This window comes from Phyllobates terribilis, unplaced genomic scaffold (assembly GCF_046119375.1).
Source record: "Phyllobates terribilis strain yellow unplaced genomic scaffold, ASM4611937v1 Scaffold_4__5_contigs__length_816908805, whole genome shotgun sequence".
Lineage (NCBI taxonomy): Eukaryota > Metazoa > Chordata > Amphibia > Anura > Dendrobatidae > Phyllobates > Phyllobates terribilis.
The window spans coordinates 64,716,699-64,730,496 of record NW_027362764.1 but is presented as its reverse complement, the minus strand read 5'-3'; the positions used below and the strand labels follow the sequence as shown (position 1 = coordinate 64,730,496).

At 44.8% G+C, this 13,798-nt stretch overlaps 1 protein-coding gene across 4 annotated transcripts in view; it reads right to left on the bottom strand.

The window, feature by feature from the left end:
• ADAM22 (ADAM metallopeptidase domain 22) overlaps window positions 1-842 on the bottom strand; it is a 312,368-nt gene extending 311,526 nt beyond the window's left edge. For 2 of the 4 annotated variants that reach the window (XM_073677444.1, XM_073677445.1), the window contains exon 1: window positions 468-839. In XM_073677444.1, the coding sequence (XP_073533545.1) occupies window positions 468-540 (73 nt within the window). In that variant the 5' untranslated portion in view covers window positions 541-839. Of the gene's footprint in view, window positions 1-467 lie in introns of all 4 variants that reach the window. The other 2 variants (XM_073677446.1, XM_073677443.1) reach the window with 2 other exon arrangements.
• Between the last annotated feature and the right edge of the window lie 12,956 nt (window positions 843-13,798).

Sequence of the window (13,798 nt, the reverse complement as noted above, 5' to 3'; positions counted from 1 at the left end):
CTCACTACTGACATGGCCTCTGGTGACTGCACTGATAATACTATGTGGAGCTATTGCTGTGTTGTTTTTTTTTTGCTTCCTCCCCAGCATCAAAGAGGTTAATGCACCTAGTAAATAGGCTCCTTGTGAAGGCTCCTCATGTGCCCAGATGCCAACACTGGTGTCAGGCCTGGTGATCAGAGGAGACACTAGGCAGGCTCATCCCTGGAGAGTAGGTTTTAATTAGCGGCATAGTAAAAGAAAAGGGAACGAGGGGGTCCTGGACCACCACTATGTCCAGTCATGGGCACCTATGCATGGGGGTAGCAGTCTTAGTGCCCCCTCTTTGTAGGTCGCTGATGTGATGCTGGTCAGGAGATGAATGAAGCAATAACAGGAAGGTTCCAATAATAAATAAATAAACAGACAGACGCGTGTTACATTGTATCAAGCCCTGGGCGCCTGTGCCCCCTCCGTCCTGGACTTACCTGCCTGGGAGCTGGCATGGACCAGATACAGGGCTCCAATCAGGCAGCATAGCCAGCACTCTAAGCTCTGCATGGCTGGCACAATCCAAGAAGCATGTGAGGGTCACCACGATCAGAGAGATGTCCTCATTGTGAGGGGCTTGTGCTCCTGGGGTCTCCCTGCCTCTCACACTCTCCACTGCTGCTGCTGATGATGATGATGATGCTGCTGCTGCATTGTGTCCTCCTGGTTTCCATTAGTGTTCTTGTGCTTTTACTGCATTGGGTGGTTAGATGTGGATGAGAGGACTCAAGCACCTCCCAGGTCTCCTCATCCACATGCACAGCCACATCCTTAGACTCATCAATGCCAGAGCCTGCCTCCTTCCAAGGACCTCACTGCACACTGGGAAATGTAGTCTTGGTTATTGCAGCTGAAATGTCACACATGATCCTGCTGCACCTGCATAGACCAGTATAGTTTAAAGGGACCATTACACCTGTAGGTTTAGGCTCATAAACCTGCTCATTATCCATTAGAGGGAATATTGTAAGCTCCAAGAAGTATAAGAAAATCATCAGTACAATCTATTCAAAGTATTGACTATCCCTAGATCTCACTCAGATTTCTACACGAAGAAAAAGAAAAACAGGCTGTGTGGATATCTATCTATCCATCTATCTATCGTTCATTACATCTATCTAGCTATCCTCTATTACATCTATCTATCCATCTATCTCTCCTCTATTACATCTATCTAGCTATCCTCTATTACATCTATCTAGCTATCTATCCCATATCTATCCCTCTATCTGTCTGATTGTCTCATACCTATTGAACTGCAATTACTCACACACTTTTGACATGTATTTCTTCTATAGAGAAATCGATATAAATACGCTTCAGAAAACCCCCAAAATATTATAATGAGAGTCGCCTGTGTACTGATAAAAAAAAAAAATGGCAAAAAGCTCAAACTTATCAAAAACATAAAACAATGAGGTCAACATTGCGGATTTTAAAATAATTTTTCAAGCTTTTGTTATAAAGTATTCTAATTTACTGAGATAATGACTTTTGTGTTTTCATTGGCTGTAAGCCATAATCATCAACATTAACAGAAATATACACTTGAAATAGATCACTGTTTGTAATGACTCTAAATAATATATAAGTTTCACTTTTTGTATTGAAGAACTGAAATAAATTTACTTTTTGATGATATTTCAATTTAGTGAGATGCACCTGTATTGTATCTATCTACAGTGGTGTGAAAAAGTGTTTGCCCCCTTCCTGATTTCTTATTCTTTTTATGTTTGTCACACTTAAATGTTTCAGGATCACAAAACAAATTTAAATATTAGACAAAGATAACACAAGTAACCACAAAATGCAGTTTTTAAATGAAGGTCTTTAATATTAAGGGAAAAAGAAATCCAAACCTACAGGGCCCTGTGTGAAAAAGTGATTGCCCCCCCCCCCCCCCTAAAACATACATTACCTGTGATTTATTACATCTTTGGGAAGCTGAGTTCAATTTCCCTAGCCACATACAGGTCTGATTACTGCCACACCTGTTCTCAATCAATAAATCACTGAAATAGGACCTGCCTAGCAAAATGAAGTAGACCAAAAGATCCTCAAAAGCTAGATATCATCATGCAATCCAAAGAAATTCAGGAAGAAATGAGAAACAAAGTAATTGAGATCTATCAGTCTGGAGAAGGTTATAAAGCCATTTCTAAAGCTTTGGGGGACTCCAGCAAATCACACTGAGAGCCATTATCCACAAATGGCAAAAACATGGAACAGTGGTGAACCTTCCCCGGAGTGGCCGGCCGACCAAAATTACCCCAAGAGCGCAGCAACGATTCATTCAAGAGGGCACAAAAGACCCCACAACAACGTCCAAACAACTGCAGGCCTCACTTGCCTTAGTTAAGGTCAGTGTTCATGACTCCACCATAAGGAAGAGACTGGGTAAAAAATGGCATGCATGGCAGTTCCAAGACGAAAACCACTGCTGAGCAAAAATTACAAATGATGGTCTCAGTTTTGCCCGAAAACATCTTGATGATCGCCAAGACTTTTGGGAGAATACTATGTGGACTGCCGAGACAAAAGTTTAACTTTTTGGAAGGTTTATGTGCCATTACATCTGGCGTAGAAGTAACACAGCATTACAGAAAAGGAACATCATACCAACAGTAAAATATGGTGGTGGTATTGTGATGGTCTGGGGCTGCTTTACTGCTTCAGGACCTGGAATACTTGCTGTGGTAAATGGAACCATGAATTCTGCTGTCTACCAAAATTCCTGAAGGAGAATGTCCGGCCATCTGTTTGTGACATCAAGCTGAAGCGCACTTGGGTTATGCAGCAGGAGAATGATCCAAAACACGCCAGTAAGTCCACCTCTGAATGGCTTAAGAAAAACAAAATTAAGACTTTGGAGTGGCCTAGTCAAAGTCCTGACCTTAATCCAATTGAGATGCTGGGTGGCTTTGCCCCTGCTGCTGTCTGCTGTTCCTAGTGCTGCACCAGTTTTTCAATTATCTATCTATCTATTGATCTATCTCAGAGGTGTATCTAAGTATTTTCTGGCACTTGGGGCAAGTATTAAGTTTGGCGTCGCCCCCTACCCTCCAGCACATATGCAATTTGTGCACTTAGTCACGTGCCGACGAGCTGCTCTCCCTAATTCTCTCAATGTTCAGTGAAAAACAGAGATAAGCAGGAAGAGAAGCTCGTTGTCACGTGACCGTAAGTGCTCGCTCTCTCGCGATTAAATTGAACAAATGCAATCCGATAAAAAAATCCAGTGTTAATCTGAGTGTGTTCTCAATGGCATGTTTTTCAGCTCCAATCGGACTGAAAAAAAAAATCACAGCATGCTGCCATTGTATGCTGAATTCGGACTGCACGCACCCATAAGTCTATGGGTGTGTGAAACATCGCACCGCACTTGGATATCACCCGAGTGCAGTGCGATTCCCGCAGACGCCAGCAACAGAGGAGATGGAGAAATTAATTTCTCCATTTCCTCCGCAGCTGTGCTGTGATCCTCTCATGCGAGAGGATCGGAGCACAGAGCACTGACACTCTGCTCCCGCTTGCAGTAGAGCAGGAGCCGAGTGTCATTAGCATATCACATCCAATTAATGTCCAGGTTTGAGATTAAAATCTGCAGTCACTCTATGAACACTTTTCTCACCTATACTGTCTCCTCACACTACTTCCCTCAATAGTTCTCACATATTTCTCACTCCTTCCTCATACCGTCTTCTCTCACATCTCCCCTGCTAACCAGATTGTCTCCTAATATATTTACCCCCTCACACATCCCCCACAATTCCCTGTACTTTGTATGTATGCACACATCACACTCGCTCCCCATACTGTGTCTGCACACATTCCCCTACTCACCATACTGTGTCTGCATACATTCCCCTCCATCACTTCCCATATTGCGTACGCATCCATCCTCCCCATACTGTGTCCGGTGCATGTGCCCCACTCACCGTGCTGTATCCGCCCTCATTCCCCCAAAACAAAATCTCCCCTCAGCCATACAATACATCTCCCACCACACATACAATATATCTGCCCCACACTAAATGTTCCCCAGCCATACAATAAATCCCAACACTAAATCTCCCCCCAAACAAAATAAATCTCCCTTCACACTAAATATTCCCCTAGCTATATAATAAATCACCCCCACGCATACAATAAATCTCCCCCCAGCCATACATTAAATCCCCCTCCACTAAATCTCGCCTCCATTACAATATATCTTCGGTGTCTTCAGCTCTGGAGCGCAGAGTACTTACAACCGCTTGCGCTTCTGGTCGCCGACAAGTGACATCAGCAGCGTGATCACATGACCTGATCACGCTGAAAGACGCGAGTACAATTGATCACTGGGAGCCGGTGCGCTGCAGCTTCTCTTAGCTGGCTGTCAGCTTGACAGCCAGCTCAGAGAATAGCTGAATCCCAGTCCGGGGGGCGGCAGAATGCTGCCGCCGGGGGAGAAACCTTAGACCGCCGCATTAGGCAGCACAACTGCTCCCCAGCTGCCCCACCTATGTATGCCTATGATCTATTATCTATCGGATCACCTCATACCTATCTATCTGCAATTGATCACACACTTTTGACATGTATTTCATCTATAGAGAAATCTATAGAAATACGCCTGAAAAAAAACCTAAATATTATAATGAGAGCACCTGTGTTTTGATAAAAAGATCGCAAAAAGCTAAAACATATCAAAATCACACAAAAAAGGGTTCAGTCCTTATGGATTTTACTCCAATTACAACATGGGTGTGTTTTAGCTTTCCAGATGTTTTTAGACAGAGTTATCAATTGCTACTTTTTAAAAAGTCACTATAAGGCTATGTGCCCACGATGCAGAAATGCTCAGGATTTTTTCCTGAGCGTTTCTGCATCTTCCTGGCAGAAAAAAAACGCATGCGGATTGTACATGCAGATTGTACATGCAGATTGTACATGCAGATTGTACATTTGTTTTTCCTGCCAGGGACATGCGGATGTGAAGCGTTCTTCACATGCATTTCCACATGCGGGTTGTCAAAGCGCTTTCCAAGCGATTTTAGCATCACTTGGAAAGTGCTTGACAACTTGGTCACAATATATAAATCCATGCAACCGGCATGGATTTATATAGTGTGACCGTAAAAGAATGGTAAAAAATAAAAAATAAATATATACTTACCTTCTGATGGCCCGCCGTGTCTTGCTTCCCTGCGTTCAGGCTGCTGGCAGCGGTACACTGAAGGACCTGCAGACGTCAGCGGTCGCGTGACCCGTCACATGGCTATGACGTCAGCGCAGGTCCTTCAGTCCATCGCTAGCTGCCGGCAAGCAAAGACAAGGAGAGCGGGGGCCGTCAGAAGGTAAATATAATCTTTATTTTTTATTTTATTCTTTTTTTTACAGTTTCTATGGTACCCGGGTCCGGAGGAGAGTCTCCTGTCCTCTACACTCGGGTACCATCCGCACATTGAAACGCATGTTATCCGCATGTCCTTATCTAGTGAAGCGGATTCCATGCGTTCTAATGCAAGTCAATGGCGGTGAAAAGGCAGCATTTCCGTAAAATAATTGGTAGTGCTGCGTTTTTTTCCGCAATGATAATCCGCAGCGGAAATTTCCGCAGCATGTGCACAGCACATGCGGATTATCATTGGGGAACATGGCAGGCCTTCTACCATGCGCTTTTTAAGCGTTTCTGCAGCGTTTTTGCCGCTGCGGAAACGCTTAAAAAACGCATTGTGGGCACACCGCCTTAGGCCAAGTGCCCATGATGCAGAAATGCTGTATATTTTTTCTGCATTTCCCTGGCAGGAAATACGCATGCGGATTTTACATGCGTTTTTCCTGCCAGGTAGAAGCGTTTTTGCAGCATTTCCGCATGCGGGTTGACAAGCGCTTTTCCAAGCGATTTTAGCATCACTTGGAAAGTGCTTGACAACTTGGTCACACTATATAAATCCATGCAACTGGCATGGATTTATATAGTGTGACCAAGTTAATAGTTAAAAAAAGAATAAAAGTGGTAAAAAAAAACAAAACACATTATACTCACCTTCTGATGGCCCGCGGTCTTCTCTCCAGTGCGTCCGGTCTCTCGTACGGCTCGCAATGGTGTAAAAGGACCTTCCATGACGTCATTTAGTCATGTGACAGGTCAGGTGACCGCCGACGTCAGCGGTGGCGTGACCTGTCACATGACTAAATCAGAAGGGGAGTATGATGTATATTTTTTATTTTAATTCTTTTTTTTTTTTTACAGGTACTATGGTACCTGGGTCTGGATGAGAGTCTCCTCTTCTCTACACCCGGGTACCATCCACACATTGAATCGCTTAATGTCCGCATGTACAGATGTAGTGATGCAGATATTATGCGATTCAATGCAAGTCAATGGCGGCAATTACGCTGCATGTCCGCAAAATTAATGGACATGCTGTGGATTTTTCCGCAAAGATAATCCGCAGCGGAAATTTCCGCAGCATGTGCACAGCACATGCGGATTATCATTGGGGCCCATGGGGCACGTATTACCAAGGGGTTTTTTAAGCGTTGTCGCTGTGGAAATTCCGCTGTAAAAATGCTTGAAAAACGCATAGTGGGCACACAGCCGAAAGGTGGAGAAATGACTCCAGTAGGGGAAGGGTAGTAGAAGGTGGACTAAGGGCTCGTTCACACGTCCAATTTTCTTGTGCGAGTGTTCTCTGTGGTTTGCACGGATAGCACTCCTACCTGTGATATTCTATGGGGCTGTGGACATGTCCAGTTTTTTCCTTTGGCCAAGTGGTCCACGATATGTCCAATTTTCATGTGAGCAAGTCTAAGTGTCAGTGAAAAAAAAAAAAAAATAAATCGGACTGCACTCGATTGACATCCGAGTGCAGTTTGATTTTCACGGACTGTCACAAAGAAGGCAGAGAAACTTTTTTCTTCTCCACGTCCAAGAAAAAAACTTATGCCACTCGGCACACACTCTGATCAAAATAATCGGTTAGTTTTCATCACGATTCTCTTGGAATCACATGATTTGTAATGTCAAAATCGCAACATAAAACAGACCGAAACACCCCCCTTCCAGCCCCAACAATACACACATTAACACAAGTAGTTAAAGAAGTCCGTGAGAATAAATAGCCACAAAAAGTCTGAAAAAAAAAAAACGACACCATACGTATGCGACTTATAAAGAAAAAAAACTTTGTAATGAAATCTGCATTTTGGAAAAGAAGTACAAGCACAAAAAAGGAAGCAAGGTAAAAACAAACAAAGAAACAGCCAGTGAACAAATTGCAGTGTATGCGGAGCATTTAATATTTCCCTATTGATTGTTCAGCCGCAGAATTTTTATGCAAAAAGAAAACTTACAAAATATTGACTTTGCATTTATGACTAGATACATATGGCTGTAAGACAAGGATTTAGGATTCTTGTAAGACTAGAACTCATGACGTATTGGTTATTATCTAACTGTAATATAATCCTGAAAGAGTATAGTGGAAGAAATCTGATAATTAGTGGGGGAGGTGGGGGGTGTTCGGCCAGAGGAGCCATAAGAGGGAAAGGTGACCCTAGGACTGCAAGAATAGCTTAAAGAGATGGCGAGGTAGGAAAGGCATAAAATGGCAATTGGCCGTTTTTGGCAATGGGCCGGCGGCCGGCAAAATACAGCTGCCGGCCCAAGCACTGCCGTCCCTGGGAATCTGCCCCTGGGCAGGATAAAAGGTTATCGAGGACTGTAAATGGCCAGCGGGCCTGAGGTTCCCCACCCCTGCTGTAGAGGGTCAGTGCGTGTAAGGATGATAGGAAATTAAATTTTATCATCATTGCCCAACATGCTGGGAACTTAGCTATAGCGGGTGCAGAGGTAGAGGTCACATCTGGGACCTAATGCCTGAGGGAGCCCAAAGGCTGTGTTGCTACCTAAAGAGACATCAGTAATAAACCTGCATTGGAACCCAGAAGCTTAAAGGAGTTATCCGGTCTTAGGCTACAAGTCTGCAGTCAGTCTATGTGACTGCAGATTTGTGAATCCTAACATCAATTGCACTGTATGCTGGGAGCCTGTGATATGCATAGTCCCGGCCACATTCCGACTAGCCTTGTCCGGCCTCGCTCAGTACACTTGCAATGAGCGAGGTCATGCACGTCTAGTCGGCATATGACTGCATATATGTAAATCAAATACTTGCAGTTACGTATCCGCTGCTCCTGGTGCCAACACCGGCGAATCATCACAGCGCGCATGATGTGAGGATTCACAAATCTGCAGTCACATAGGCTACAAGTCTACAGTCACTTTACGGTAAGGCCGCACAACCCTTTTAATGTTATACCTAAATTCCAGGCTCCCCAGCAGAATACAGCTGCTGTTCAAGGTAGCATGTATTCTGTCATTGTGATGTGCCAACTGTATTCTGCAGGAGGCTCCCGCAGGACCCCATTTCCAAATGCAGCCCTCCTTGGATGATCATGCAGTCACCACGGTTCACCTGCTGAAACCCTCATGGTAGGGTAACGTGGCGCAGGGGTAGCCGTGGGCGAAGTACTCGTTTTCCATGCCCCAGCATGCTACATGAAGATGGGGGTCCTGGCTGGGTGTGTGGGCTTTGTCTACGGTGGCGCTACGCCCTTGCAGACTGCATGATGCCTGTGACTTCGGCTGGCCAGGACCAGATGGTGTAAAGTTAAATGAGGGAGACCACCAACCAAACAAACTGTCTATTACTGAACATCAACTTGGTGAGGATTATGTACAATAGAGAGAGGGTGCATAACTTCACAAATGTTTCCTTTACAACATGGAGCATTTTCACACACGGTCTCTCTACATCTTCCAAGCTTATTTGTTATTACCCCCAAGTTCCTCTGCCTTCACCACAACCCAATGTAAAGTGCTGCAGCGCGGGTAGTCATGACCAAGCTGCCTGTCACGGGTGTGTCAGAAGTGACAGACAATCGCCCTGCAGTGGGTTGCAGGAGATCTCAAAGTTTGGTATTGCAGATACCTTCTTAGAGGCTGTCTCTAGGACCCAGCAGCTACCTTCCTCTGGCTAATTAACACGCTGGCCTGGGTGTATAAATACCTGCTGTGTTCCAGAGGGAGGTGACGGTGATATTCATCACTACCTGTGATGGCTTTAGCAAGAGCAGTACTTCGTCCTCTCTGGTGCTAGGAGGATGTGTGCACATTTGTCAGGAGTCATCTAAAGCTAAGCAATTTCCCCATTTGTCCTACCTTGTTGTCTTTAGTGTTCAGTGGGGATCGACTAGTGCTCATCTCCTCCCTTCCCTAGCCTTAGCCATACATATATGCCAGGGAAAGACACAGCGAGGAACGCGTGCGGCAATTGGCGAAGAGCCAATATAGGGACGTTAGGGGAGACAGGGTGATATTCTATCAGCCAGGAGGTATCCACTGCCCCCTTTCTCTCTTCCCTTTGTGTTGCACTAAGTCTTTCCCACACCTTGCGTGACACTGCTGTTTGGTTTTGCCCTGGCACTTCACAAACAAATCATGTCCCAGTGCGCTGTCAGGCGTAGGGTGCATCACACTCACTTGGAAACCTGGAGAGCGCGGAGAGCTGCTGCCTACATCCTCAGGTGCCGCCTACATCCTCAGGAGCCGCCGCACACAGTTCAGGGGACACCAAGTTCTTTACAGCAGGCAAATGTATACTAGTCAGTTCAAGATCATCAGATGGTGACATGTGGGATAGGGCACAGCACTTCATGTCTCTTCCTTCCTTAGTACAGTACCTCTTCAGCCCTGCAACTCATTCATCCTGAAGCCCCCTGACTCCATCAGCGTCAGGAATTTCCTGTGCACCTGGCATCGGCTAACTGCCCCCCCCGTAATTCCACGTCCACCGACCTTGAGATATCAGAAGACCAGGCCCGCTGCTTGATACTTGGCTTCAGCCGTTACAGGAGTGTCCATCAGGGAACTCAATGTGGCCTCCCACTGCCTTGAACGATCGGCCCATGCTGCCCCTAGCAACTTAACTTCTTTGCTTGCTGATACCTTGGAACTACTGCTCAGAGCACCCTCTTTGTCTCACATTCCCTGTTCCACCCTGGCCCGTTACCTCTTGGACCGAGTGGTCTGCGGAAAAGATAAGTGACATGTGGTACTTTGATCTGAGTGTCGGATCAAAATCGGCAATGCAAGTCTATAGGTCTGAGAAAAACATCGGACTGCACTCAGATGACATCCAAGCACAGTCCGATTTTCATGGACTGTCACGTATGAGAAAACCGGAGGACCCTCGGGACCACACTCTGATCAAAGTATGATCACAATAATTGGTCCGCTTTTCTCGTGCACTGAAAAATCGCACGTCTGAATGAGTCCTAATAGGCAGCAAATCCAATGGTGTAATTAAAAAAATTGGAAATGAGATAAATTTTCACTGATTCCCTTATTGAGAAATTCTCGTCCCGGGCGATTCGTGTTTGATTTTTCTTCCTCTTTTTCCAAGAGCCATACTATTTTTTTTTTCCCTTTTGACTTTTTTTTTTTTTTTTTTTGTGGATCGACACTAGTGTGAACAGAGACTTGAAGGAAATGTGTCATTAGAAAATTACAATGATTAAATAAAGTGTTTGTGTTAAATTTATTTATTCCAATTTTGGCAATTTTTTTTAAAATAAAAAGTAGAAATTATGCAACTCACACACCGGCCACTGGGGCTTTTTTAGACTCTAACTTCCTGTTTCAGGAAATCCACATGTACATTAGCAGCAATGAACAGACTCTGACCCTCTCTTTTGTACTGAGGCATCTAATGAGCGTGTGCAAAGGTCATTGTGAAGGGAGGAGGTGAACTTCAACTTTACCTATTGTGATTGCTGGATCCTTTGTTATCAGCTGTGTATAGAGGTGTTACCTGTCATTGTAATCCTGCCTCTGATGATAATGAGACTGCTGAAAGCTCAGACTTTGATTAATCACTTAAAATGTAAAACCGTTCAACCACTGTCAAAAAAGATGTTAACGACGTATTTAATGACAAAGATTTGATACCGCTAAAATAGCGTTTCTTTTTATTCTGTAGTGGGAGGGGATTGATAAATCTAGCACACGTTCTAGTGGACGGACACTACGCGACCGCGTGACCCTGAATCTGGGATTAGACAGCACGCTTGCATTAATAAAGGTTTAGCTTGTATGCGCCTTGTAATATGTATCACATAGGATCTGCATAAACATTTCCTGCCTCGTGGTGGGACCTTGAAGTCAATGCCTTTAGCACCGGGCCTCGGGGGAGCGCTGAGCGCAGACTGCGGCCACTTACAAATGCGGAAACCAATACATAACCTGAGAGCTGCTGAGTAAGAGGATGTCCAGAGGTAAACGTGCACAGCTAAGCTTACCCGGCCATTGATCCAGAGCTGCATTATATCTAATCAATGGGCTGGAATATGCAGGAAGCCGGCAGCATTTTCTTCTCCTTCTTAAGGTTTCACCTCATTTAGTTGGACATCTTTTCTCGTTGTTTTACAACTATTTTTTTCACTAGCATTTGCAAGTTATAATTTCCTGCTGGAAATCAAAGCACAAAAAAATGTAGGGTCTTTTTTTTTTACAGTTACACCTCATGTATGGAAAGTTGTTGTCTACAGCAGGGGTTCCAAACCACCAGTCCGCGGACCAGGACGTTGGGGGTTTCTTGCCAATCCGTGCCGCCGCAGATCATCACTAAATATTGACCGCGTGCTCCGCGGCGGCTCAGTGCACACTGTAGGGGCCCTTGGCGGGCGGCTAATACTGAGGGCAAGCTGGCCTGCTTCTCAGAGCCCGAGGCTCCAGGGGGGACCCGGGCATGCGCCGCTTGAGGACGTCAGCACACCACGCGCCTGTGTCAGGGAGAAAGTTACCGGGGACGAAGATGTTGCGAGGGGAACGAGCAGAGGTAAGTTACAATACAAAAGAATCGATAGGAGTTTTCCCAAGATTTTTGAGAAGACTTGATACAGAAATATCCTTCTGATCATAGCCTAGGGGTATTTGCACACAATGAGCCTGATTCATCAAGACCAGCTTTGTTCATGCCAGTCTTGATCACGCGTGCCGATTCATGTACAGGAATACACTTCGCCACAAATACTACTCCATTCCCTTCTGGAGTAAGACGTGTGGTATAGCAAACACTGCAGCTTGTCATGAATTTGATGAACGGCGGTCGCCATGTCCCCATCCTGCCCACTTTGTCGGAGCTGGGCGAAAATGTCTTGAGAATGCCAAAAGTCGCACGGTTTCATAATTTCAATCACATGTGCAACACCTAGTGCAGAAATTCAGACCTGTGGAATAGGAATACTATTTTAAGAACAAAAAAAATCCTTGAGTCCAAACATAAAAATGATCCAGGCAAAAAATTTTGTGGCACAATAGTTTGTAACTTTATGATATTTTGTGCTGTTTTTAAACAGTTTTAAAAAGTGCAAATAAGTTTTTAGCCAGATTAATTGTGAAAAGTCACAAACTCGCTCTAGTAGGGAGAGGAGAAAAAGTGAAAAATCAGGTAGAGACTGAAGTGTTAACGATTAGTGTTGAGCGAGTATGTTCTATTTTTTTGGAGTAAAACAAAATCATAAATCTGACTTAATCCTATTTTCATAGCCAACTACGAACGCTTTTTGGTTGGAGTATACAGCAACTGCAGGCTTATACTGTGGAGGGACTTTGTTAAGCAAATCAAAGATCAGATGGCACATATTTTGAGTATGTGTTTTTGCACTATATCACTTTGTTCTGAGGACACTCAACGTCCATTATTGCCAGTAGTGGCATTGTTATCTGTATTGATTGGACACAGCATTTGTTCCATGAGTTCTGATCTCACTATATAAGCATGCATAAGAATTGAGTGACCAGATATGGCTTTTTGTGTCCTTTAGGTTGGATATTTGTGTGTTAGGCTGCGTTCACACATTGCGTATTTTCGCGCGCGCTTTTTCAAAATACGCAATGTGCTTTGTGTCTGCCAGCAAAGTGAATGGGAAATTCACTTTGCCGTTCAGACACTGCGTGATTTTACGCAGCGGGAAAGCGCAGCTGCGTAAAGAATTGACATGTCAATTCTTTGCGCAGTTGCGGCCTGCGCATTCTCCTATTGTGCCCATTATAAGCAATGGAATTACGCAGCGGTGTTCACACACTGCGTAATTCCATAGCTTTTTGATGGAGGCGCAGGAGAAACTATGGATAGTCACCTATCCGATGGATGGGAGAGGCGTCCGGTCCCACCGCTGCCAGCATCTTCAGTGAAGCGATGAGAAGCCGGCGTCGGCTCCGGTCCCGCCGCTTGCAGCTTCCTGCCATAAAGCGATCACAAACCGGTCTTTACAGCAGGAAGCTGCAAGCGGAGGGACCGGTGCGAACGCCGGCTTCTCATCGCTTCACTGAAGATGCTGGCAGCGGTGGGACCGGTCGCCTCTCCCATCCATCGGATAGGTGAGTATCCATAGCTTTTTTCTTTTAAAGCAGTGTATGTACTGCAGCCAGAAGCTGTCTGTACATACACTGCTAGGGGGACACTCACACACAGACAGGACACACAGGATACACAGACACATACATTATATTACATACAGGTGTCCATCCTCACACTTCACACTGCACCTCTGTAAAAAAAAAGCAGGAAAAAATGCAGTGTGTGAATGGAGGTGCTTTTTTAACCTGCGTAAAAAAACACAGGAAATACGCACGCGTAAAAATACGCATGAAAAAAAGCAATGTGTGAACGCAGCCTTAGTCCGTATTTTAAAATTATCTAATGAAGTATAGTTT